Raw genomic sequence first — 27,702 nt, 5'->3', positions numbered from 1 at the left:
CAAAAAACTGGATAGGTTTTTGTTCGGTTGTTTATTTTAATGTAATGTCATGAATCAGATTGTAAGCCTGGCAAGAAAAGAAAGTTCGGTAGTTTGTGTTTCTTTTATATAATACTCAGATACACATGACTGACATCAACCTATTGAAACGAAGAAGCAATAAAAGTCTCCAGTAAGCTAGCAAGTGCACATGTGTGATGGGTTTCTTCTCGCAAACACGGCGACGATGAGCAGCTGCGCGACAGATCCGCGCATGCGCAGCGCGCTCTCACTGCAGGCAGCGCGTCGCGCCGCGTTCAGATGATCGCACCGCGCGGAACGACGCTCGCGATGGAGGCCGAGCGCGAGCGGCAGGAGCTGGTGTCGTTCCTGTTCTACCAGGCGGTGCGGGACCTGAAGCCCGTCTGGATGCTGGAGGAGATGCGCACCATGGAGCGCTGCCGCTGGGAGGAGGACGCCCCGCGCCGCGTCTACAGCCCCTCCGACGCGCTGCTCTACGCGATCGTGCACGACCACCGCGAGTACGCGCGGCACCTGCTCAGCTGCTTCGCGGACGAGGCGCTGGCCACACCGGGGGCGCGCTTCTGCTGCCGCGCGTCCTCCGCGCCGCACCTCGCCATGGCCGTGCGCTACGACCGACGGGACATCCTGGCGCTCATCCTGCAGGCGACGCGCCGCGAGCAGCGCCCGCGCCTGGACACGCCGCTGCGGCTGGCCTGCGAGCTGCTGCGCGCCGACGCCCTGCTGCTGCTGCTCGGAAGCGGCGCGTCGCCGCGGGCCGCGGACCCCAGCGGCACGACGCCCCTCGACCTCGTGCTGCGGCAGTTGCGAGACTCCGGCGCGAGCGTGGCGGCGCGGAGCTGCCTCGAGAAGCTGCTGCTGTTCCTGCCGCAGCCGCGTTTCGCGATGAAAAGCTCGCTGCTGGAGGAGCCGCGGCGCTGGGCCGCGCTGCTGGGCGAGGACACGCTCCGCTACCTGACGGGACGCGCGCCCGCGCCGCTCCTGCTCTGCGCGATGCGAGCGATCCTGGCGCGGCTGCCGCCGGAGCGCTTCCCCGGGAGCCTGGACACTCTGCCCATCCCCGCCGCGCTCAAACCCCGCTAGAGCCGGAGAGGACCGCGTCCAGCGCGCACACGCCTCGCGAGCTCCCGCTGACCGAACGGGTTTAAAGACGGTCTACACGGCGTTTCCGGTGCAAAGACTCTGCGGCTGTGTGAGGAGGAGTGTGCTTTAAGTGAAAGAGCATAGAAAGTACATCCACACCAACACAGAGCTTGTGATGGGTTCACTGGGTTTAACGGAACATGCAGAAGCACTTGAAATGTTTTAATGGTAAAACCATTAGAAGTCCTGTGATGGTGTGTTTATTGTTTTTAGCAGGGCCTGTGTGTGTGTGTGTGTGTGTGTGTGTGTGTGTGTGTGTGTGTTTGGCATTTAGCATGCACTGGATGAAGATTAGCATTATGGTCAAGCAATATTGTCTTCCTGTCTGTTGACTTCTTGTCCTCCTTGTCTTGTACAGAACGCGTGATATTCATCTCAGTCCTCTTGATTTTAAACTTTTATACCTGAGATATGCAAACGGTGTGTGTGTGTGTGTGTGTGTGTGTGTGTGTGTGTGTGTGTGTGTGTGTGTGTGTGTGTGTGTGTGTGTGTGTGAAAGAGCAGCGGAGTGGACTCGAGCACTTCTGATCAGGTCTGGTCTGGTCTGGATCTTCTGTGTGGAGCTCTTACTCTCATCCTCAGGTGTGTGGAGCAGTGGCGGATTTTTATGATTAAAATGTTTTTTTCAAACCTCTAAATGATACAAAAAAACAGTAATTTCTGAGAAAGCTGCAGTCAAATGCTTGTATATTTATTTAATGTATTTGCTGTTTCATATTTGCTTGAGACAATATTAAGGGACAGTGCACCTTTCTACAGGAATATCTTCAGATCAACAGAAAGAAATGACATTTGTTTCTTATGACGATATTAATATTGTTTTGGCATCATTTTAAGTGGTTGGGAAGTAAACCCTGCTGCGGACTACTTGGATTAAAAACATCATTAAATCATTTGGATTGACTGGACAATCAATTTTTACAAATCCTGGTTCACACACACACTAATCACTGGTTTATTAAGTTTTTGAATCTGATTTATTTGATCAGCTGTATGTTGTATCTATTGAACAGAAGATGGGTTACATGAGTCTCACGTGAGTTTTTGAGGTTGCTAATGAAAAAACCAGTGTGAGTGTTGTTATGAGTCCGCTGACCGGAGCTGACCGGGACTCGTCTTGATGTTCTGTGATGACTTCTGACGGTGTGAAGGAGGTCCTGAAGACACACGGGTTTTACTCATCACAACACAACGTCTCTGTTCCCTAAGGGTTAACCCAGATGTTAACATACTTAAACCATGATAAACCCCGATTAATCATAGTTTAACCCTGGTATTTCATTATTATAACATTGTTTAATTGTAAAGGGGAAGTTAATGGCGTCTAAATTAGTAGTAGCCGAGTCAGCTGAAGAAATCCTGCATGTTTTCAGAAGACACTAACAAACACATTATAATCTCCACCAGAGGGCTCCTTCACACTGATCTATCTTCTCTTTAAACACCAGATCCATGCTGTTCAGCGGCCGCTTCTATTCATTCACTGTTACCCCAGCTCTGATGTCCTAAAGTGTAGTTTACTGTAGTGAATGCCATACTCTGACCCTTAACTTGAACGAGATCATGATCAGGCACAGTTATGGTTTATCTCCAGGTCTGTGTTGCTTGTCAAGCAGTGTGAGTTTACTGGAACGACAGCTGCTTTATGAAAGTAAACGCTTGGAGCACATTCCTGGTTTGATTCAAGATGATGATAACATCGATCCCGCTCGGGTTTGTTTTTATTTCACAGCTGTTGTCGAGTGAGGAATCGTGTGTATCCAGCTTTACTACATTCTCTTGGTGTTCTGCTTTTAAGAAACCTGATGAAAGTAAAATCCCCTTGAACCCAGTCCAGAGCTCACGAGCACCGATCACGAAGCGTGTGTCCAGCAAGACAGGTCAGATGTAGCTGTAGACCAGCACTGGATGGAGAGTCTCTGGCCGTTCGTCCTGTGATGAACACGTGATCAAACATGCTTGGTTTTAGGGGAAGGAAGAAACTTTCTTTAGTGTGCACTTAGTTGTTTTCAGGTTATGAGCATTATGAGCAGATGTCCATTAGAACTAGTTTCGGTTGTGTTTAGGCTCCTCAGTAAAATGAAAGCATATGATATGAATAGCTCATTTAATCTCTTAAGACCCGTCTAAACAATGTCTAAACAATGTAATGTAACAAACAAATGTACATATGTATAATATATATTTTTTATGATATTTTATCCATAAGTTATGCTATGTCTCAACACTCAAAATGCGTAATAAACATTTTAGATCCCTGTCTCCTCATATGACATCTTATATTAAATAGATGTTCTGTTTCGTAAGAGAAAGCCATATTTTGATTTGAAACCCTACTGACCAACTGTGACGAATGATTGGAGATCGAATGCATTTTGATGGATTTTTTGATGGAAAGAAGGAAACAAAGAATCTAATTAAAACTAATGTGAGAGTGTTTCTCATGTAGAGTTTATGAGAGTGATGGTTAATTTGACATCGCTCTCTCTTATGACTGCTGTTATCATTCTATCATAATTTATTTCTTTAGATTGAAAGTCATTAGTTTGCTGTTTGAGCAAATGGGAATGCTAATCCCATACACTGTTACCCCAGCTATGACTTCCTCTGCTGAGAAAAACATTGTGGAAAAAAGCTCTATTAAGGTCACATTCATTTTCCTTTTATTCTCTTATTCTCAGTGCTTTTTTTTTTTTTTACTTATTCTAACGTTTATTTCCAACTCTTCATTTGGTTGGTTTGTTATTTTTCAGTCTCATTGTCAATATATTTATCTTTGGTCATGTTTTAGGACTGCTGCTGACTTATCAATACACCTTTATGAGCTCATGCATATATTTTAACACACATCAACTATATGAATGCTGATTTATCATAACAGATATATCTAAGTGTTTCACCTCCAGATCTATTAAAGCCTCAGATCCTGAAGTAGACCCCACTTCTGCCATCATTTCTTACCACTGCGTATGAAAAAAAGGCATCCGTTTTACTGTAACCTGCAGAGTGAGTCCACATTCCATCACGGACGACAGAAATGTGACTGAGCAGGCGGATTTCTCCACTTCTCTTTTTTTTGCACATGGGAAATCCTACAGAAGCATATTAGAGCTAAAGTTCAGATAGTCACCTCCAAAACCAGCCTCCCGACTCACGTCACCCAAAAAGCAGAACCAGTTTTACAATAAATAGGCCGTTGACAGAACTTGTGCACAAACTGGCCATGATGAGGAACCGTCTTCAGCTCTGTGTGCTGGTCCTGATCATGCTGAGCTCAGGTTCGTGGGTCCACGGTGAAACCCCCCTGAGCGGAGCGTACCTGGAAGGAGACGTTAACTGTGCCATTCTAAGCTCCATCCACACTAAAGTAATCGACCTTCACAAACGAACTATGCCTCAGCCATTCATTTGTTCGGGGTGAGTACACACATGACTTTCTTCATTTTTAAATGCAGCTAACCCTATATGTACAACAGAAAACACAGATCTTGTTATTGCTATGTTCACATGGGTTCTGAAATGGAAACTCTACATTTACTAATGCAGTGATACATACATAACTGAAACTTTACTTATAATTGATGAATTAAAGCACATTTTTGTATGTTCCATGCACCTTTCATTTAGTCACTCCGAGTCAAGTTGGGATCTTGCTTCGAGAGCCCAATCCACTTTGAGTGTATTAAACTCTGCCAATGCACACTGGCATGCGCTGATTTCCTCCAGCTGCAGCTGATCACAGCTTGTGTATAAATGAGTAGCTGATGCAGCACATATTCAGCTTTCTGCTTTGAAGCGTTCTGCTCGTCCAAGACTGATCTTTGAGTCCTCTCTCTCAGCTGGCGGTACAGCGTTTCAGCAGTGGTGGTTCGTTTGTGTCGAGTGGATTGCACAGATCAGGCTGCACTACCCCCCTGTGTGACGCAAGTGTCCATCTCCCCTGTGCGCCTCAGCACACTACCAGAGCACTTGCAGGTGGAACACCTTTTTAAAGTTGTATCACAAGATGCCCCTACCCATTGCAGACCCAGGTGCAGACCAGACTTTGTTTCCTGCAAAGGGGTGGAGTTCTAGGGCTCTCCCTGGTTAGAGCAGTTGGGGGAGCATTACTTTACATTACTTACATTCCCCTCCGAGGGCTCCTCCTTTCACCGGCTCTCCGCAGTCAGTGGAGCTTTAAGAAAGAAGTTTGGAGCTCTACCGCGTCCCACATCCAGTCCGTCTCTTTGGCTTCTTCAAACCATTCGACTCGGCTATGCAATTCAGTTTAGTATTAGTAAGTATGCAGATGCCCCTGTCTTGCGAGCAGAGATTGAGGTCCTACTGGTGAAGGACATGACAGAGCCGGTCTTATTGCATAGTACTTACTCAATCACCCATGACTTACACTATACAGATATACAACCTAGAGAATATAGATAACAAAAATATAAACAATATACAATTGCTTTTTTTACTTTTTTTACACAAATTATACTAACCCATATATAATTACTGACATTATTGTCCAACCACCGTAGATCTTTACCAAAAGTGAGACAACAAAAAGCATGCTGTTGACGTACTCCAGGACCAGAGTTGAGAACCAATGTTCTAGACTCACTCTGAGCACAAAGTTTGTGCTTTCTGGAAATGTATTTATTATTAAACTATTCTCTCAATGTGCAGTAAATTCAGGGACGTTCATCATTCATCGGGGTCTGGAGGACCACCAAAAAATTTAAAATGGGGAAATCTGGTCATCTTAACTAATGCACAGTTTGTTTCTCTCTTTACCAGTTTTGATCTGACCACATTCGCTGAGTCACTGAGCGCCATCTACACGATTGAACAAATCAATAACTCTACATTGCTTCCGGGGATTAAGCTGGGATATGAAGTCTGTGATCCTTGTGCATCTCCCACCAAAGCACTGCACTGTGTGGAACATTTACTGGCTATTAACGGATCTCTGCCGGTCCTTGTGGACTACACAGACTTCCATCCGCCAGTGAAAGCTCTTCTGGGAGAAAGATACTCAGAGTTATCCATTGCTATCGCCAAGCTTCTCAGCCTCTACCTGTTTCCTCAGGTAATTTGTTATCTGTTAAAGTATAATTCACCAAACAATATTGACCTTTTACTACCCCACCTGTGCAACTTTATTCCTCCTCCGGAAATCTTCATCCAGCTCTTCTCCACACTAAAAACGTTCAGATTGATAACCCATCAAAAGAGTAGTCCTAATTTGCGTGCTATATACTCTTTAATAATGTGATGCTTTGGGTACGGAAAAGAACTAAAAGATTATCACTGATAAATTTTATGGTAAACAAATGCTGGTCTGTCCTTTAGACAAAGCTAGTGTAGCTGCAGATAACTAAGGCATGAGGTTTATGTGTCAACAGGTCAGCTGCTCGTCCTCCTCTCCCGTCCTGAGCGACAAACTGCGCTATCCGTCCTTCATGCGTGTGATACCAAGTGACTTCTACCAAGCTCAGGCGCTGATCAAGCTCATGTCTCACTTCTCCTGGAACTGGGTCGGTGTCGTTTATGGAGATGACGACTACGGCTTAGCGGCCTACCAAAGCTTCATTCAAGAGTCAGAGGGAAAAATATGTGCTGATTTTGAGAAAGTGGTTCCACACTACCTGGACCACATTGATATCGATATGCACATCAAAGATGTTGCTCAGAGCATAAAAAAATCTAAAGCCAAGGTTGTGCTGCTCATTCTAAAGCCGCAGCTGGTGGAGAAGCTCTTTAAGGAGATGCTCCAAACAAACACGAGCAGAATTTGGATCGCAAGTGATGCCTGGTCTATGAACCGCTACTTAACAAAAATAAAAGACATCAACAAAGTGGGCGAAATCTTTGGCTTTTCCTTTTCCATGGGAATTATTCCAGGGTTCGAAGAGTACTTGAAGAACCTCAGGCCAACGCCAGGAGCGAGAAATGACTTCATAGAAGAGTACAAGCAGTTGAGACTGAACTGCTCGCTGTCGCCCTCCACCTGTGATGTAGATGACATGCTCCAGGCAGTGGAACTGAGAGACGTCTACAGACAGAGAGTGGCCATATACGCTTTCGCTCACGGGCTCAGAGCGCTGCTGGCATGCAACGAGACCGCCTGCTCAGGAGAAACTGACTTCCCACCCTGGCAGGTGAGATTTCTCAAGCCAACGCTTCACAGTGAGGATCAGACACATTTAAACTTTTGAAAGTGAAGAATTGGACAAAATATTTGTAACTTGTAACTTGATCTATTTTATGATCAAAATTTATTTTGCTACAGTACAATTATAATTTAGAACCGTAACATATGTCTGTCTTCATTTTTACCATTAGGGTTAATGGAGAACTTGTGTAACAAGTGCGTAACAACTAACCTTAACCATTAACCTTGATCAAGCAATTCTTTTAATCTGAAGGAATCGTACACTTTTTTGCAGTTACTGAACAGTATGCGCAGTGTGAATTTCACGCTCGATGGCAATACATATTCTTTCGATGAGAATGGTGACTTTGCGGATGGTTATGACCTCATAATGTGGAGGCAAAATAACGATGAACGCATTATTGAAGTTGTGGGGAAATTTCTTTTGAAACGTGGAGACGTGGAGATCCTTAGTCAATTTCAGTGGATAAATAACAAAGTGAGTGGTGCTGTTTTCAATTTCAGCATTTTTGACAATCATTGTCCACAGTTATAATGCCTTCTTTAACCATTTATCGCACACCTCACTTTTCTCCTCTAGCTCCCCAATTCCACATGCTCAGAGCCTTGCTCACCTGGTTCTGCAAAGAACCAATCTAAGATCCCCTGCTGCTACAACTGTGTTCCGTGTGCTGAAGGAAGTTATACTGATGGATGGGGTAATTACAATTCATCTTCTGATGTTTTTTCTTGTTTTAAGAAATTAAGAATGTACACTTTGGACTCACTAGACTTAAGCCGCATACAGGTTCCTCTGATCACCTACTTCTAGCAGTTCCACAATTTGATTGTCTATGCCTGTCTACTTGTTTAATCAAGATAATGCAGTAGTTTTCAATCCTGGTCCCACATCTGCCTTGTTTAACCCACCTGAATCAGCTCATTAGGACAGATTGTGTTAGATAAGGGACACATACCAAATGTGCAGAGCAGGGGTCCACAAGAGAAGCACCAATATCCACTCGGTAAACTGAATCAAAGTTCATTTAAATCCAAAACCTGAACAAATACAGATGGACAGAGACTTGACTTGGCTTGACCTTGAAACGAAGTTACACAGACAAAACAGCAGCTTACACAGGCAAAAGGCAATGGAAACATATATATATATATATATATGAGATTGATATATACACACAGATTTATAGGTGAACTAAATATAATTCTATTAAGTTAGAGGAAAGACAGTGTGGAGTAGCACAAGACACATAAACAATGACTGCACTTTACCTGACTGACACACTGATCCATTTAGGGTCACTAAATGGGGAAATCACAGAACTTAACAATGCCTACCAATAAATACCAAACTGTTAAATATAATAAAGCTTATCAGGATGGATAGCATTATGTATTCTGCATTTCTACTACAAATCTGATGACTGTAAACGTTTTCTTTTTCAGATCTCCCTGAATGCCTGAAATGTCCTGCTGGAATGTGGTCTAATAAGGAAGACAGTAAATGCGGAAAATTCGAGGAGAAATATCTGGACTGGAAGGACAGTTATCCCATAGCTCTGTTAGCAGCTACATCAATAGGCTTGGTTTTAGTGTTGACTTCACTCATCATTTACTATGTGCACAGAGACACAATAGTAATCAAAAAGGCTGACAATACAATGTCTTGTTTCATGTTACTGGGGTTGGCGGTCAGCTTCGTCAGTGTCATCATGTTCATTAGCAGGCCAAACGAGCATCTGTGTCGGGCACAGCAGGCAGTGTACGGTCTCGGTTTCACTCTGTGCGTTTCATGCATTCTGGTTAAAGCCTACCGCACTTTCCTGGCTTTCATGGCTTTTGATCCAGACAAGCAGCACAAGTTAAAAAAACTCTACAAGCCTTTTATCAATTTAGTCCTGCTTACCGGTGGTCAAGGTATAATCCTTTTGTTCTGGCTGATTTTCCAGTCTCCTCGCCCAGATTTAAAGTGGCCTGGAACTGGCATGGAAAAATATGTCGTCTGTGATGAGGGCTCCATTGTAGGTTTTGGGGTGATGCATGGTTACATAGCTCTATTGGCCTTCATTTGCTTCTTTCTTGCTTTCAAGAGTAGAAAAGTCCCCCACGATTTCAATGACACTGGTGTCATCATCTTCAGCATGTTGATTCATCTGTTTGTCTGGCTTTGCTTTATTCCCATTTATATTGACAGAAACAAGACCGAGCAGCGGCACATTGTTCAAGCTTCAGCCATCCTGGCCTCCAACTATGGAATAATGTTTTGTCATTTTGTCCCAAAGTGCTACATAGTCCTGTGGGAACTGTCAGAGAACTCAAGGGCTTCAATCATAGGCAGGTTGGCTAGACGTGTTAAAGATGACACTGCAAATGCAAACATTACTGTATTAAATGATGCAAGTCGAATCCCTCCATCATCAGTGATAGAGATCAACTCAGTTTCCAGTTCTATAAAGGCAGTGAACTTATTAAATGCAGATAAAGGCAGTATAGACCTTACGGTGTCCCGCCATGCCAAACTGAGACAAAGACACACTACTCAATAAAAATAAATGAGTTGTCTTTCATTCTCCAGCAAGTGAATTTACAGCTAGCAAATACTTAAACTGGATTTTCCATCTAACATACACATATGGCTGATAAAATTTGGGGGTTTTGTAAATTTTTATACATATTGTTAAATAGGGACTCTGCATTTATAAATTGCTGTAATAAATATAAGAGTGTATAAATTGGTTCAGATGATATTGCAAACAAAAAACAAAAGCACTGGTTGTTATTTTTGTTCTAATTTGTCCACACATGTGCATGTTAAAAGAAATTGTTTAATCCTGTATTTATTATTACTAAAAATATAATAATTATTATAATAATAATACAGTAAATATTTAAGATCTGGGAAAGCTTTTAGATTTTTTTATTTCATTACATGTTGTAATTTATTGTACATATGCCTTAGTAAAGTTCATTGTAACGAAGTCTGACATTATCTCAATCATATTTACACACTGCCTCGGAAAACCTTTCAGACATAAAAAAAAACAACAAAAAAAAACAAATCAGATTTTTTGCGTTTTTCACATGCTGTTTGACTATATGAATGATTGTATGATTGTGTTTATGTCATCATTTGCTAAGGTTAACCTTTTGCTTTGTTTTGATAGTTCTTTGTTTTGTTTCTGTGAAGCACTGTGTGACAAATTGTCTGGAATACTGCTAAAATACTTTCTTGCTTGTAATCACAAAACATATCATCCCAACTTGCACTGTTGCTTCATTTGGTTAATAGCACATAAATTACACAACTCTTTTTGTACCGTCTTTACATTTAATAAACAATAAAAAATTATTTGAGCTTTGAACTTTAATGCTGTTATCAGTGTTTGCTGGATCATTCTGTTTGAATCCTCGCCTTTGTCAGCAGATTGCAGACATTGCTGGCAGAGATCCAGGGGGATTTTCGGTCAGAAGTAAACAACTAGAAATGCTCCAGCTCCAAGCCACACTGAACTTCATCTAATCTGTACTACTGTACACAAATTTGAAACAGTAACTAAACATTTTTTTATGAATACTGTAACCACTTTAGAAAACCCTAAAGTTACTTATCTTTGCAATATATTTTGATTATAACACTCACATACTGATAATTCAATCAGAATTCAACAGGAGTAAAAAAAAGGAAGATGAGGTAACCAGCAGGGTATCTTATTAGCAAGATGAGCTTATGGTCTTACGCATGCGCTTAATTGTCGTAGCCTGACCATATGTGCATGTGGGAAAGACTGGAAGCTTCAGTCCTGTTTCTCAATCGTGGGATCTCTATGGCATGCAAAACACCAACTGGGCAGCGATACATTTTGAAAAGAAAAAGAGAAGAACAGGAATTGTAGAATTGTCGGACAGTTAAGGATTTTAATGACAATTGGTATGGTCCACAAACAAGAACCAAGCTGAGGATTTCTGACACAAAAATTTAAAATCTGCAGTCGAAAAAAACGGTCAATAGGAATAGGTTTTTCCCACCAACATGGGCTGCTCTCCCTCTAAAGGTCAACTTTTCAGTAAAAAGGCTATACTGTCTGCATCACCAGAAAACAAGAAAGCCGAACTGCTTGCTGATGGGGCACAACTTCTAATCAAGGCAGAAATAAGCACCGCTACAGAAGGAATAACAGCAACAGAGGTACACGAAAATGAAAAATACGTCCAAGGTAAGAGATCCTCAGTACTTGATGTAGCTCAAGATGCCACTGTGTCAGTCAAAGAAGATGTTACTGAGCAAATGCTAGATGTGGTACACACTCAGGATGGACAAAGTGCACAAGACGGTCTTTTAGAAAACCAGAGAGAAGGAACTGAGGAGATAAGGACAAAAGTTAATCAAGGAAAGCGGAGGAAGCAAAGAAAACATAGACTAAGAAAAAATTCCTATGCGCAGTCAAAGGCAGAGTTCATACTAAAAGCCCACCAGGCAGCCTATGCGTTCCTGAACCCCAGCATATCAAAATATGAGTCTCTGCTAGGCCTCTTGAGCCAGGCTGCTCAGACCCATCTCTCTGTACAGACCACAGTAGCATCAGTAGTCCTGCACTATGAAGAGATTAACCAGGCTTTGGAGGAAATGGCCGCTGAGGGCGAGCAGCTGCTGAGGGAACATGGACACAACATGACATGGCCTTCTTCACTTAAAGACTATCCACCTACAACAACCAAACCCAGCAATGAACAAAGTTTCTCCCAGCTTCCTTCCGAACTGCTGCAGCAGATGCTTCTTCACTCCACAGATAAAATAATCTCTGTGGGAGACTCTGTGAAATGCCTGAGTGACTCAGCCTTACAGGAGCTAGCTGAGTACTATGGGTCCTTGTCTCAGATATTAGGAGAGAAGCTGCTTGCTAAGCATGTGGCCGAGGAGCGCCTGAAGCAGATTTTGTCTCATGTGGAAGCTGCTGCTCTGAGGAAACCAAGTCCAGAAGATTCTGCTCTTCACAGTGAAGACAGCGGCATAGGTGCAGACAACGAGTGTCAGAATGGCTCGGAGCGTCTCCGTCGAAACAGAGGCAGCTGTGGGTCAGGAGCAAACACTGCCTTGACCAGCACTTGCTCTCCAGATCAGCAGTTATTTAACGCCAATGAGGAGGTTACAGATAATGATGATGATGAAGACGATGAGGAGGAGGAAGAGGATGCAGAACTTGAGAATGAAGTCAGTGGTGGGTTGACCGACAAGATAAGGGGAACAAAATCTGGGTTTTCTGAGCCAGACTTCACCCATCCTCCAGTTCAGGATAGTCTTCAAAAACAAGACCAAGTCAAGACCAGAAAAATCAGACGGCCCAAAACTGCAGACAATACCTCTCAGATGAAACTAAAGTACCGCCATTTAAGGGGACCAAAGCGTTCTCAATCCGCTGAGTGTTTGTGTAGCAAAGCAGAAGGATCGGATCCTAATCAGCAACAAGGAAACCCAAGAAACAAGCAAACCCCTCACTGGAGGAGGAAAAATAACTTGGCAGAAGAAATTGCACACGGGGGCCATATTTGGACGAAGATTAGAAGAAGTTCATCGGGAGGACAGTGTTCAGCCAGGTACTATGGCCTCCAGTATGGCAGCAAAGGGCCTTTTAGGACAATACCACCAAGCTCTCCTCCAAAGTTTACTCCAGAACCACCTGGACGAAATGCTGTCAAGAGGCTTATTAATACTTTTAGTCAAGGGGTGGAGGACAATTCAAGACAAAGTCCTTTAGAACAAAGCCAAATAAGAGTCAGGGGCAACAAGAAATGCAGTCTGCCACTGCTGCAGAACAGCAGAGGAGCACTGACCACCAGTGGGAGTATCAAGAGAAGTCTCCTTCCAATTGAGCCCAGACCTGAGCAACTGGACATAGACAGCCTCCCACCTCCACCCCCAGAAATGCTCATGGACAGCTCATTTGAAGGCAGTTTAGAGCTGCCCTCTGAGGAGGTGCAGTACAGAGTGCTCTACACCCGGGCAAGCAGACAGCGAGGCTCCATGAGCTTTTCAACGGCTCGGCCTGTGAGGCAAGATGCTTTGCCGGGTTCCTGCATTGAACAGGAATACAAAAAAGTGACTGAGGTAGATTCTGAAAGAGGTGCAGCACACACCCTGGACCAGAACTCCCGAAAAGCTATTCATCTGCCCGCAGAGTCTTCTGCCAAAATAGCTCTGGCTAATGCAGGTTTGCTTGCTTGCACGCCTTATCAAGAATGTGAAAACCACAATGAAGGCGAGACTGCAAGTATGCAAGCAAAAAGTTTTCCTCCAACAACTCCACCAGTCTCAAGGGCACGGCTTCCACCCTCCTGTCCCACTGTGCACCACACAGTGCCAAGTCCTCCATCCACAACCTGCCCTCCCAGTGGGAGGTGGACTTCATCCACAACACATGCTACGGCTAGTACACACAGATGTGGGATGGCTGAAGAAAACTGCCTCACTGCTTCTGGGTCACAATCGTTTTTTGAGGCTCGGGCCGTGTTCTGTCAGGAGAACAGATCTCTCTCTCAGACATTGACACGTTCATGTACATCTACTTTACCTCGGCCATGGGGAGAACCTGCCAGAGGCAGGCTGCCAACTACTCGTCTTCAATCATCTTTGATGGGACACAGTCTATCAGGTCAAAGGTCATCCCAAAGTGAGCAGCCACAGTCAGTGCCTGATCCCAGAAACCAACAGGGCCAGGACAATGATGTCACACCTTCGACCAGTGAGGGGTGAGTATCTCCGCATCACTGCATGTGATTCAATATATAGCAAATGTATGGTATGATATAGGTCTGAATAGTTCAAGGATTTAGTGCAGTAGGCGACCTACAAAAACACTGGAAGATGACCATGCCTGTCGATTAAATCTTTTTGATCTGATCTGCCTTTATCAACACAATTGTGGTTTCTGTTACTAAAATGAGTTTATATGCTAGCTACTTGTTTATAGCTACTACATCTCATGCATATCTCATGCTATGGGGTTTCTTATTGAACTGGTTTGCATATTTTTCATTTTGAAGATTCCATCTTGCCATAGAACTGATTTCAACACCGCTTACAATGTTAAAAATTTCCAGTAACTACTCATTACAATCCACTTATAGGTCATTAGGAATATTTAATAAAAAAGTGAAAGCATTTGCCATGCTCCAGCAATATAAATCATATTAGTGCACCTACAGTTCTTCAAAAACAATTCCTATTTATAGAACAAAATATGTCATTTTAATTATTCTACAATAATACATTTTTTCTAGTCATTCTAAATATAAAATCTGAGCTGCACAGGTGCTGAAATATCTCTCCTGCAAGACATGTTCTTTATTATTATGTTAATTTCCAGTATCGCCTGGAAACTGTAATCAGTATAGAGTTACTACAGTTAACCAACTGTACTTATTTACTGAAGGAATGTATATTCCAACAATTAATGTTCATAAATATAACATTTACACACTTTTTTCTTGTTTCAGGTTTTTTTAACTTTTGTCACGCTACGTTAAATTAAATTTATGTCTCTGACACAAATGGTGTTACTGTATGTAAACAATCGAACTTTTAATAGTTGTCCTCATACAAAAGTGAGGTCAGTCAAGGGGAATATCCTGCAGAAGCCCAGAAGTAGTGGAAGAACCTGATATGATTGCAATCTTCATAATCATAGGTTACAAAGACAGCATGTCAACAACAGCAATAACAGGCTCTCTGAGATGACAACAAAGATGATGGAGGAAGGAGATTATAACGAAAGCGAAATTGTTCACATATTTATTTAACAGCACATAAGTCTTATATGGCAGAAAATGAAATAAGGGGTTGTGAGCCTGGTTTTGCCCCTCTTTCGTGTTAATCTGATCAGCCGTGTTAATCTGAGGGAGGCTCAGCTCAATCCCTGTAGATTAGCATCTGTGCACCTGTCTGGAGCTCCACTGACTCACCTGCCCCGATGGCCTACATTAAGACCAGATGCTAGCTAGCTGTCAGCCCCTAATAAAGTATACCTTCAAGCTTTCAGCTAACCTTCAGGTTTCAACACTTTGCAGACAGTCAAGGCTTTGACAGATCAGCATCATTATTTCTAAGAGTTTTATAACACCGTTTGGTTTTGGATTCCTTTCTAGAGTTTCTATGTTTTGTGTTGTTTTTTCACAGAGCTATCTCAGCGTCCGTGAGAGCAGACGGCAGGGGCACAGACCTCGAGCCGTCCAGCGCTCATCTGAACACACACGGCGGGTTTGTGGGTGAGGAGATTACAGATTAGCTGGATTAAGGCCTTTTCTCTCGAGAGAGAGCTCCAACACAGATATATACATGGAAACATTTCCAGTAAACACCAAAGAGCTTAGTTAAAAAAAAACACAAAAACACCTGTTTCTGTGGATTTGTTACTGCGTCTGAAATGTCTGTCTAATCTGTTATTTAGGTTCATGAGTACTTTTCTATTCGTAGCATGATCTTTCTTTTGGTTTTGATACGTATCAAAGGATTATTAAGTTCATCAAAAAGGAAAGTTTTCTTTTCGTATCCTGTGATTGATTAATCTGAAACCATGCTCTCATCCTTATTTAACATGAGCCTCGTACTACTTGTTAGAAATATCTTATTGTCTTATTTATAAACGTATTTGTGAATTATGTGGAGAAGAAACCCGCTCAAAGCGCTCTATTTCCATGCACAAATGTTCAACTTAAAATATAAAAAAGTGTTCTTTAGTACTTCTTAAAAGTGTACTCGGCTGTGCTACTTTGGGACATCATGAATATAAACTAAAATGCGGTTGTAACTAAATATTTTTATTTACAGAGAAAGCATTTAGTTCATATTACGTGCATTTTAGTTGTCCCAGAATAGCAGAGTGACGTTTAGATGTTTGTGAAGTGATCTTACTGTGTGAATCAGTACGTGAAAATAAGCACTTAATGTGGATTATTATGCTCCTGGGCAGACGGCACTGTGATTCTGCTTTCATGTCATTAGTGTGGAAGATTTCTACATGACCTGTTTTGAAAATGTAATCTGATATTAAAAAATAAAGAATGTTTCTATCACAGAGTTTGATCTGCCCCGTCGTGAACGTTTTTCCTGGCCAGGATTCCTAACATCGCCTCAGATGTGTGTAGGTTTAGGTTTTGTTTCCGTGCAGACCGATGGGTGAAGGCTCTCTGAATCAAAGCAACACAGAAATCCTGGCAAAGACTCGTATGTTCACCCCATCACTTACTAGCTGCTGGTAAAAACATGAAAATTCAGTCTAAACCTGTAGGCCATGCTTGTTTTTACAACACCAAAGGAGAATCTTAAAAGTCTACAGAAGTCTTTTTCTCATGGAGCCACACGTTTCCAGTGTGAAGAAGGGCGCGAGGTCTTTATTGCTGAAGGAAGCAAAGGTCTGGAGCTGGCGCTGAAACACAGCACCTTCACAAACAACCCTGACCCACTGGAAGCTGAAGAGCGCCTCTCAGTGGCCCGCGGTGAGAAACTCTCCTAGGGGTTTTCAGAAGGTCACCTGTTTCCTCTCAAGAGCATCAGCTTGAAGAAAACCACAGTCATTTTTGTTTGTGTTTGTTGCGCTTCTGTAAGAATAAACGCTGCACACATATTATTTTATTTGCATACCTCTTCTGAACCCGGCTCCCAGCGGCAGGTATTAAACGTATTTTACCTCGAGTGAAATCTTGACTGTGAGGATATTGGCCTGAACTGACAGAGTACTGAAGGACGTGAGGGAAATCTTTTTCTTACCCGTGTATTTATTTCTCCATCCAAAAGAACAGGTTAAACATTGCTGATGTACTTCGTTCAAGCAGAAAATATTACTTTTTTAATAAAGACAGATTAAGGCTTTCCTGAAGCAATATGAAATAATGCTGTGAAATAAACACACATCTGTCATGAATGATGCTGGTTTTTAAACAAATGATCAAAAGCCCTATTCCTTTATAATGTCACTTATCACATCCCCTCTATATCTGTCATCCCAAAGAATGAAAATGGACTAAATTGGTTATAAGGTTATAAACTTTAAATAGTCTTCATTGTCCTAAAGTCTCAATTACCTTTTAATGTTATTTTTTATTGTATGGCAGAAACAATAAATGTTGTAACACATCAGTTTAAGATATTGACAATTCATTTTTCTATTGCCCTTTTTCTATTTCATTTTAGGTTGACTTAAATAAAACAAAAGGCCCTTACCTTATATTTACATTCTACTTGTATGTGATGGAACTAAAAAAAAGTTTTATTCGGTTGTGGGTATCTTTTCTTAAAATGTAATTTTGTGTTTTTGCTGTACATTCAATAATCACTTCAATACATTCAATAAAGAGGATGTCACGTGGTACCTAGTTATTGGATTACGACTTTAAACAATAATAACTGCATATATATATATATATATATATATATATATATATATATATATATATATATATATATATATATATATATATATATATATATATATATATATATATAGTGACTTCAGGAAGACAGAACTTGATGTGTGGCGGTTTCTCGGCCGCCAGAGCGCGCTGCGCGAGACGCACGTCAACATCCGGGTCACGAGCAGATCGCCCGCGGCGCGCCACAAAATGGCCAGCGTCAGGACGGCGACGCGTTCGAGCTAGATCCACGAGTGGCGCGTCGGGATGCGACAGCGACGATGAGCAGCAGCGGCGGCGGCGGCTCCTCCGCGGCGGAGATCGATCACGGGCAGCTGCTGGCGGAGCAGCTCGGCTCGCTGGTGGCGGGACGGCTCTACAGTGACGTCACCTTCCTGGTGGAGCACAAGCGCTTTCCCGCGCACCGCGTCGTCCTGGCCGCGAGATGCCACTACTTCAGGTAAACGTCATCTCCTCCGGTGCCGGTCCGTCACAGCGGGCCCTTCTGACCCCGGAGCGAGTGACGGCAGAGGAGGCGAATCATTCGATGAACACCCCGAACACCGTGAAGTCTTCCTGAGGGTGTGACACCCGTTTTATAGGGCTTCCCCTCGTAAAGATCAGCGTTTCAGGATCAATATCAGTTAAAGACGCAGAAACCGGGCGGGAGAAGGCCGATTCCGCGGGAAATTCTCGGATCAGACCACGCCCATTTCAGATTTTAAACAACACACGAATCATATTTATCGCCTCATAAATCTTACGTTGGGGATTTATATTAAGAGAGGAATAAATCTGTCCTTTATGTTGACATGTGGACATACCGAGAGGTTATCACCAACTTTTCACCTCAGCAGTGTAGTCTTTTTACAACTAGGTTAATAATTAATATTAATAATTGATAGTGTGCAGTGTACTGCTGTAAATCATCACAGGTTTCACGGTTTAATATCACAATGCATTAAGATTACATCGAATTTATTTTGTACAAAGTAATAATATATCAAAACAATAGCTTATAAATGAACCAAATCAATTTTCAGAATCTTCTCCCCGACTTGGTTTTTACAGAATCTGTCCAGATTTCAGATCTAAAAGAGTGGGTGCACTTTTTAATACTCCCTTTGGTGTTTTGCCTCCCTCTGTTGAGTTTTGATGCACCGAGCAAATCTGAATGTCCTCATCCCTATTTACACGATTACTTTCAGCACCCCTCATGCAGCGTTTAATAAACGGCTATCATAGTCAATTCTGCCGAGGTGATCTAGTGCGGACTCATATCGGTTCTGTGTGGGATCGAGACTTTGCCGCTGCTCAGTTTTCTCCTGATTCCTCGTCTTGGAGCGGGCTGGTGTCGTGTTGACGTGTTCTCCTCCGCAGGGCTCTGCTGTACGGCGGCATGAAGGAGTCGGAGGCGCAGGCCGAGGTGCGTCTGGAGGACACGCGGGCCGAAGCCTTCGGGATGCTGCTGCAGTATCTGTACACGGGCCGGGCCAGCCTGAGCGCCGCTCGAGAGGAGCTGCTCCTGGACTTCCTGGGCCTGGCCCACCGCTACGGCCTGCAGCCGCTCGAGGACTCCACGTCTGAGTTCCTGAGCTCCGTGCTCGACTCTCACAATGTGTGCCTGGTGCTGGAGACGGCCGAGATGTACTCGCTGAGCGCCCTCGCTGCCTCCTGCTGCTGCTACATTGACCGGCACGCCCCGGAGCTGCTGAGGAGCGGCGCCACACTAGCACTTTCCAAGGTACCGAGTGTGTGTGAGAGAGTTTCTATGGGTTTTTGGGACCAGACAGGACCACTAAGGAGTTATGAGTATGATCATGAACACATACGATATCACTGTGTTGCGCCTCTGCAATCTTATCTCTCTAGGTTCTCTAGGTTCTAGGTTTCTCTCCAGGTTCACAGTGAAATTTGTCTTTCCTATCACACATTTCTCATGTGATTCTTCTAAAGCGAGAGATGTAAACATCTCAGACCGAAGCGTCAGCTGTTTAATCCGTGTTCTTCCGCAGGCGGCGCTGCTGACCGTCATCCGGCGCGACTCTTTCGCAGCCAGTGAGCGCGAGATCTTCCAGGCTTTGGCCTGCTGGTGCCGACAGAACGCCGACGGCACAGACACACAGGAAGTGATGTCAGCGGTGCGCCTGCCGCTCATGACGCTGACCGAGATGCTAAATGTGGTTCGACCCTCAGGTCTGGTTAGTCCAGATGACCTTCTAGACGCCATCAAGACCCGCTCAGAGACTAGAGACATGGACCTGAACCACCGAGGCATGCTGGGTAAGTCATTATTCTTCAACAAACATACAGCACACACTAAACTCAACCTGAGGTCTCGGAATGGTGTGTGTGTGTGTGTGTTCAGTTCCGGAGGAGAACATCGCCACGATGAAGTATGGGGCTCAGGTGGTGAAAGGCGAGCTGAAGGCGGCTCTGCTGGACGGAGACACTCAGAACTACGATCTGGACCACGGCTTCTCCAGACACCCCATCGAGGAGGAGGGCCGCTCCGGGATCCAGGTCAAACTCGGCCAGGCCTTCATCATCAACCACATCCGTCTGCTGCTGTGGGACCGGGACAGCCGGTGAGCCTCGCCTGTGTGGGGAAGATCGTGAGCTTCTGAGGAGACTACATCACAAGCTTCACTTTTTAAGACAATGAGTCTGCAACTTAATTTTTTTTTTAACCTATTTATTTAATAGAGACGGTGGTCATTAGTCAGCAGTAAAATGATTGAATGCAGATAAGCCATATAAGATAAGAGTTAGCCCCACTGGCTACTTTTTATCTGTTACCCCTTGCCAGATTTTAAGAAAGGCAACCTAAAAATCTGTAACATAGTTATCACACACAATAACACTACTGAAATTGTTGTGCTTGCTTGTGACCAAACTAGTTTTTATTTTCTCCTAAACGCCATTCCAGCATCTATGGCTAAAACGGTTACAAAAGTCTACAATTATTTCTTAATGATTGAAAACAGAAACGGCCTCAAGCTTTTCTCCTTTAACAACTGCTGTTTTATTGTGAAAAGAACAGTAGATGTTAGATATGAGATACCGATCGGAAACATGGACCGCTGCATGCAGGATTTGGAGCTGTTTGGTTTGGAAGCGTGGTTGAGTTGGTTGTGTGTGGTGTGTGTTCCTCTCCTGCAGCTCGTACTCGTACTACATCGAGGTGTCTATGGATGAGCTGGACTGGGTTCGGGTGGTGGATCACTCCAAGTTCCTGTGCCGCTCCTGGCAGAACCTCTTCTTCTCTCCTCGGGTCTGCAGGTAAAGATCACACGCTCTCTCGTTCTGGGCAAGACCTGCCAGTTTCAGGTGTGATGAGTGTCAGAAACCACCGGTGATGGCTGTAAACCAGTCCAGCCAGCTTTTAGCCATCAAGAAATCAGAGACGAGAATGAACACTGCTCACTTCTTGTCCTGATTTAATAAAAGAGACGCTATGAAGAGAAGTATGTATTGCCAGGTAATATGTGACCCTGGAGCACAAAACCAATGGGGTCAGTTCTTCTAAATTGAGATGTATACACTGAATTAATGTATGGTTTGTTCTCGGACAGTATTTGGCTAAAAAAAAAAAATCTAAATATTGAGAAAATCTTCTTTTAAAGTTGTCCAAATGAAGTTCTTAGCAATGCATTTTTAAAAATGAAGCTTTGGTATATTTATTGTAGGAAATGTACACAGTATCTTCACAGAAAGCGATCTTTACTTAATGTCTTGTTGAGTTTTGTATAATTGTGACCAATGCAATGCATTGTTGTCTGTTTCTACAAATATATCTGCTCCAGAGTCACCAATCGTGTGATTATTCACCTCGATCGTGAAACTCCTAAATATCTGTGGGGTGGTGAATCTGTTGATTGACTCGAGCAGAGCAGACCTGTTTGTTCTGTTGCTCTTGTCTCAGGTACGTGAGGATCGTAGGAACTCACAACACGGTCAATAAAGTCTTCCATCTGGTGGCGTTCGAGTGCATGTTCACCAGCCGCCCCTTCACTCTGGAGCAGGGCCTTGTGGGTAAGGCGTGTGTGCTTCATCTGCTCTGCATCTTGAGTGTGTGTGTGTGAGCGATGTCCTGTGTGTGTCTCAGTGCCCAGTGAAAACGTGGCCACGGTCTCGGCGTGTGCGAGTGTGATCGAGGGAGTGAGCCGCAGCAGAAACGCTCTCCTGAACGGAGACACCCGCAGCTACGACTGGGACTCCGGCTACACCTGCCACCAGCTGGGCTCCGGAGCCATCGTCATCCAGCTCGCCCAGCCCTACGTCATCAGCTCGCTCAGGTGTGTGAGAGAGAGAGACTGAGTGTGTGTCATTCTGTCATCATTTACACACACTCATGTCAATCTTAACCCACCAGACTTTCATTCAAGTCTAAACTCGCAGACGTAGAACACGCTGTAGACGGTAGGCTAGCGTATGAGATTGATGGACTCCTGTCCAGTGGCTCAGCTGATGAACATGATCAAGTAGATGAAGAGATCCGTGTAGTGTAAGAGCGTCAGAACAGTGTGGTGTGTTTGTGCTGCAGGCTGCTGCTGTGGGACTGTGACCAGCGCTCCTACAGCTACTACATCGAGGTGTCCACCGACCAGCAGCACTGGACCCGAGTGCTGGACCGCACCGCAGCGGCCTGTCGGTGAGAAATACACTCATGAGCATGAAGACATGTAGACAAGTCTGGGGTCTTCTGTCTTCTGGTTCATTAGATGCTATAGGGAAATAACAATGTGCAGTAAACGGTTTACTAAAATGTGTTCATACTTAAGATAATACATTCAAATAAATGCAGCAAAAGAACTACAAATATCTGGATGTGGATGAGACCAGAAGCTAGACCCAAAGAATTTACAAATGAGTGCACACTTTTTATTTTTCTGTGAAGAAAAAGGTTACTTCTACAAACATATCATTTAAAAAGTCCACATTAAAACTGCCTTCTGTGCAATGTGTTGATTATTAAATAAATCTGATTGGTACCGTACCGAGCAAAAGATTTTAAACAGAGATTTTTTTTGTTTTGTTTTTCAAAGAAGTCTCTTCTTCTCAGTAAGCCTGCATTTTATCCAAAATACAACAAAAACAATAAAACAATGTTCATTCAGGGTTCATACGGTCATGAAAAAACCTGGAGTTTGTAAACTGCACTTTCCAGACCTGGAGAAGTTTCTGTAAAATAAATCAGCCTAGAACGTTTTGTAAAAGCCATCTATTTCACAAATCTCTGTATAATAGAATATTTAGTCAGGTCCTGAATTTTCCAGTGGAAACAAAATAGCCTTCGCTGGTATTCATAAAAAAAACGCAATACATAAATATATCTATAGAAAGCTAAATTACCACTTAACATCAAAGAAAGAAAAAATAGAAACGAAAATGAACATTAGGTCATGAATATTGTCTCAAAAGTGATGGAAGTGGTAAAACCGTGTCCGACCCCTGTTCATTACTCCAGTCAGACGATCTTGTTTTAGAAATGAATCTAATGTTCAGTTTTGCTGAAACATTCATGTTGTTAGAGCAGAGTATACTGTTTTCAGGAGGAGCAGCGTTCATGTGAAAGATCTTCTGAATGTTTTGTTCAGGTCGTGGCAGACGCTGAGGTTCGACAGGCAGCCGGCGGCGTTCGTTAGGATCGTGGGAACTCACAACACCGCTAACGAGGTGAGAGCCGCGTGACCAGACACCTCACGCACTGAGCGGAGCCTCTCTGAGCCTCTCTGACCTCCTTCCCATGACCCCTGCAGGTCTTTCACTGCGTGCACTTCGAGTGTCCGGCGCCGCTGGAGCCCGGCCCCGCCCCGTCCTCGTGACGCTCCTCCAGACCGGACCACCCTTCATCATCATCATCATCATCGTTACTGGGTGACTTTGATCTGTTGTTGTGTTATTTATTCAATTGTTTACTTATTACTGGAAAAGTCAGTTGATCTGAAGCATCATGAAACATATTTATTCAAGTAAGAGTTTTGTCTCGTAATGTATTGAGTTCTGGTGATGACGTTGCACTGTAGCGTTGCTAGCGGACTGACACACTTCTTTTTAGTTTTAATTAGATCCATCTGAACTGATCCTCACTAAATCAAAGTATAAGTGATGTTTTATTCTTCTCAGTGTTGTATTTCTAGACGTTTTTTTTTATCTGTGGTGATGAACACAGTAGGAATAGATGGAGTTTGTGAGAGTCCCTGGTCTTCCAGAGTCTGAGTGTTTGCTCTGAGGCTGCTCAGGACACACACACACACACACACACACGTACGTTTTGTAAGGCTGTAAATACTCATTTCGAGGCTGTGTATTTCTCTGTTTGTATCTGCTGAGCTTATTATTAAAGTGTTGTTTTCCACTATCTTCTCTCTAATGGAGTCTGATCTTCGGAGCACCTGTTCTAATAAATCCGTCAGGAAGGTAATCCTAACTGCTTGCCACTTGCCAAGTTTGTGACTCAATTTCTGGACTTCCCAGAATGACAAGTTCAGCTATATTTTCCATTTGTAAGAAAACCATAAGTAATTGTAGCTGAACTGGTCGTTCTGAGAAGATGGAATTGTGAAAGAAGTTGTAGTTACCTTTTCTATTCTGTAGCAGGGAAATTTCTATAGTTCTGACTTTCTCTAAATACAGAATCAGCTCTTGCTTCCTTTTGTGTATTACACATAATAATACAATAACGATAGTAAATTTGTACAGTAACAATGATAGTAGACCTAAAGTATGTTAAGACTAATTAAATAACTAAATCATTAAAATGAGTAATGAGAAAATCCCACAACAGATAACATCATTTTAGGCAACTGTTTACAAAAAGAGCAGGATTGTTTTTAAAGTTTTTAAAATGTTTAACTGGGTATCTGTGTATAATTTCATTAGATATTTCAATTTGGACAAAATAAAACCTGACCTTGTATGTGTTCAAACAATATTACCATAAATATTATTCCAATAGAACACTGCAAAGAAAGATGAGGCAACCGGGTCCACAAGTAGACTGGAGTCAAACAGAACCACGCAGAGTCATTCAGGACCATTTACAGTGTTTCAAGTCAATAATTTCAATCATTTTTATTTATATAGCGCTTTTAACAACACAGGTTGCATCAAAGCACTGTACAGTATAATGACAGGGATGTATAATGAAGAGAGTGAACAGTTTCTTATTAAATGCAGAGACGGTCTCTGTAATCAATTCGATGTTAAATCACTAGAAGTTAAGTGTCCCCAACCAAGCAAGCCAGAGGCAAGGAAACAAAACCCCATGCATACAGAATGGAGAAAAAAAACCTTGGGAGAACCTTGTGTCAGGTAGTGTAAATGAGTGTGTGTGTGTGTGTGTGTGTGTGTGTGTCATCAGGATCTGGTAAGTGACTAACAAGCTTTTAGATCTCCATCTTTCTGATCAGTAAGTTCATTTCTCGCAGAGTCTGAATCTGATGTGGAGACAAAGCAGTGATTCTGACCATAACATCATTATTTTTGACAATACTTTCCAATTTCTTAAGAAGTCCCCAATTATTACTGAATTTGTGCTCTTTATTTGCTTTATCCCAATTTAAGGAAATTGTCATCAATTCTGGTGAAAACCTCATTGTGCTGAAGAATTGAAGTGTTAGTTTCCATTACGAGGAGTGCTTACCACCAACATGATATAATTTACATGAATAGTACAATCAGAAATCTTTGACTAATCTAAAATGAACATCCTGTATAGAATGAGGTTCTTGCAGAAAGCTTGATGTCTGTGTTACAGCGGTTAGGTCTGTTTAATAAAATCACAATACATTTAAACACATACAATCCAATTATGAAACTTCATCTATATGAAGTCCACTGACGAAAAAACAGTTCAGTGACCGAGATTTACTGATGTTTTCAAAGGTCTGCACCTTCTCGCTAAAAACGTGATGGATTGTATTGAAGTTTTTCACAGAGATGCCTGGGGCAATAAGCACATGGCTATTGCTGTCAGCCATCTTGGATTAATGATGTCGTCAAGTAATGAATTTTTGGAAAGCAAGATAGTAGCTACTGTTACAGTATTGCTGTCAATCTACTGATACTACCCTCAGGTAGTTTGGAAAAAATGACCATGATAAATGAAGTTAAATTGAGTTCATTTAACGCTCCACAAATGTAGACACCGTGCATGAAAGGAATAAAAGACCTTTATTTAAGGGTCGCAGTGAGGCCCCTGAAAAAATAATTCTTTATATTTTAAAATACTTTAAAATCTTTATAATTTGCCACTCTCCTCTAAAAATGATGTTACCCATTTGTCTACAAGTGCATACAATTTAGTATGATCACATTCTTTTATACATTTTACAGGTCAAGTAGAGATCACAATAATTACAGGGAGTCGTTCATACATTAGTGTATGTGTTTTGCTGGGGTGTCTTGTGCTCTGTGGAGGAATGGAGAAGAGGATTAGTGAAGGGTGGAAGTACCTGTGGAGATGTTCAACTTCACTTTCATGTTCATCAAACCACTCTGTCACCAGTCTTGCTGTGTGTTTTGGTGCATTATCATCCTGATACACGGCACCGCCTTCAGGATACAATGTTTGAATCATTGGATGCACATGGTCCTCCAGAATGGTTTGGTAGTCCTTGGCATTGACGCACACCGTGCACAAGTATTGGGCCCAAACCGTCACTGATCCTCCCCCATGCCTTACTCTGGGCATGCGTCAGTATGGGCTGTACACTTCTTTGGGGTGTCTCCACACTGTAACTCTCCTGGATGTGGGAAAGACAGTGAAGGTGGACTCATCAGAGAACAATACATGTTTCAAATTGTCCACAGCTCAAGATTTTCGCTGCTGGCACCACTGAAACTGACGTTTAGCATTGGCACGAGTGACAAGTTTTGGCTATAGCAGACCGGCCATTTATATTGACCCTGTGGAGCTCCCGACAGACAGTTTTGGTGGAAACAGGAGAGTTGAGGTGCACATTTAATTCTGCAGTGAGCTGGGCAGCTGTGGATTTAGGTTTATGGTTAGCACCAGGACATCCCTTTCAGACAGATTCATCTTGCGTCCTTGTGTGTGTGTGTGTGTGTGTGTGTGTATATATACAGTATATGTATATATATAGCGTGTGTGTATATATATATATATATATATATATATATATATATATATATATATATATATATATATATATATATATGTAGATACAGTATATGTATATGTATATGTGTATGTGTATGTGTTGTATTACAAATTTATAAAAGGTTAAAGACAGATTCCAATATAACAGTATATGCTGAATGTGTATTGTGTTTAACATTCTAAGAGCAGGAAGCCCAAGCCCCGAGACAGTTATCTTTTGTCTTTCAGTTCTTGAACATCTGGTAGGTGTCCTAAGTCAAGTGTGGATGCTAATCCTAAGGTACAACTGTGCCTTTTGTTTCATCTATGCATTTGAATGACACCTGGATGCTAAATAGATCAAGATCGGGAAAGTTCCTGTCCTGGGCTAAATCCCTGTTCTGCATTTGCATACTTTTGTTTTACTGGTCTCCACCTCGGTGTACTCCTCCCACTCTGAAACATATAAACTTCAACCTAGCATGTTTCAGTTAGATTTTTTTTCTTGGAGATTTCTTGAAGACTTCTTGCAGATGACTACAGCAACGAAATAAAAACGAACTCCTGCTTTACCAAGAATCTTCTGGTCTCTTCTTAAAAAGAAGCTAAAAAAGTTTCCAACATATGTATATGTGTATATGTATATATGTATATGTGTGTATATGTGTGTGTGTATATATATATATATATATATATATATATGTATATGTGTGTGTGTATATATATATATATATATATGTGTGTGTGTGTGTGTATGTATGTATATGTATATATATTTAGTCAACATTTGAAGTGGATCAACTAAGAAATTGTATTTACTGTAAGTAAATGTTTTGCTAATTATGGAGTATAGAGCATCTGGATCAGTATAGCTGAC

The 27,702-nt window shown here is 42.5% G+C and overlaps 3 protein-coding genes across 3 annotated transcripts; all 3 read left to right on the top strand.

Annotated features, from left to right (window-relative positions):
- zgc:112001 (uncharacterized protein LOC550384 homolog) lies at positions 1–2,057 on the top strand. Its single transcript, XM_043218775.1, has one exon. It carries the CDS (start codon positions 301–303, stop codon positions 1,102–1,104), a length of 804 nt encoding a protein of 267 aa, XP_043074710.1. The 5' UTR covers positions 1–300; the 3' UTR covers positions 1,105–2,057.
- Positions 2,058–4,351: 2,294 nt separating this feature from the next.
- Positions 4,352–10,669, top strand: LOC122324370 (G-protein coupled receptor family C group 6 member A). Its single transcript, XM_043218737.1, has 6 exons — positions 4,352–4,581; positions 5,944–6,235; positions 6,552–7,307; positions 7,596–7,799; positions 7,902–8,019; positions 8,765–10,669. The coding sequence occupies exons 1-6, from the start codon at positions 4,388–4,390 to the stop codon at positions 9,862–9,864; spliced, it is 2,664 nt and encodes an 887-aa protein (XP_043074672.1). The 5' UTR covers positions 4,352–4,387; the 3' UTR covers positions 9,865–10,669.
- A 7,213-nt stretch (positions 10,670–17,882) lies between these two features.
- On the top strand, positions 17,883–24,083 carry LOC122325202 (BTB/POZ domain-containing protein 9-like). The gene is made up of 10 exons (XM_043220162.1): positions 17,883–18,179; positions 19,100–19,463; positions 19,735–20,002; positions 20,088–20,307; positions 20,882–21,001; positions 21,645–21,754; positions 21,828–22,017; positions 22,266–22,373; positions 23,320–23,398; positions 23,482–24,083. The coding sequence occupies exons 1-10, from the start codon at positions 18,001–18,003 to the stop codon at positions 23,545–23,547; spliced, it is 1,704 nt and encodes a 567-aa protein (XP_043076097.1). The 5' UTR covers positions 17,883–18,000; the 3' UTR covers positions 23,548–24,083.
- The last annotated feature ends 3,619 nt before the right edge of the window (positions 24,084–27,702 follow it).

This window comes from Puntigrus tetrazona, chromosome 20 (genome assembly GCF_018831695.1).
Source record: "Puntigrus tetrazona isolate hp1 chromosome 20, ASM1883169v1, whole genome shotgun sequence".
NCBI classification, from domain to species: domain Eukaryota; kingdom Metazoa; phylum Chordata; class Actinopteri; order Cypriniformes; family Cyprinidae; genus Puntigrus; species Puntigrus tetrazona.
Note: the sequence above shows the minus strand (reverse complement) of the source record. Positions and strands in the feature narration are given on the sequence as shown.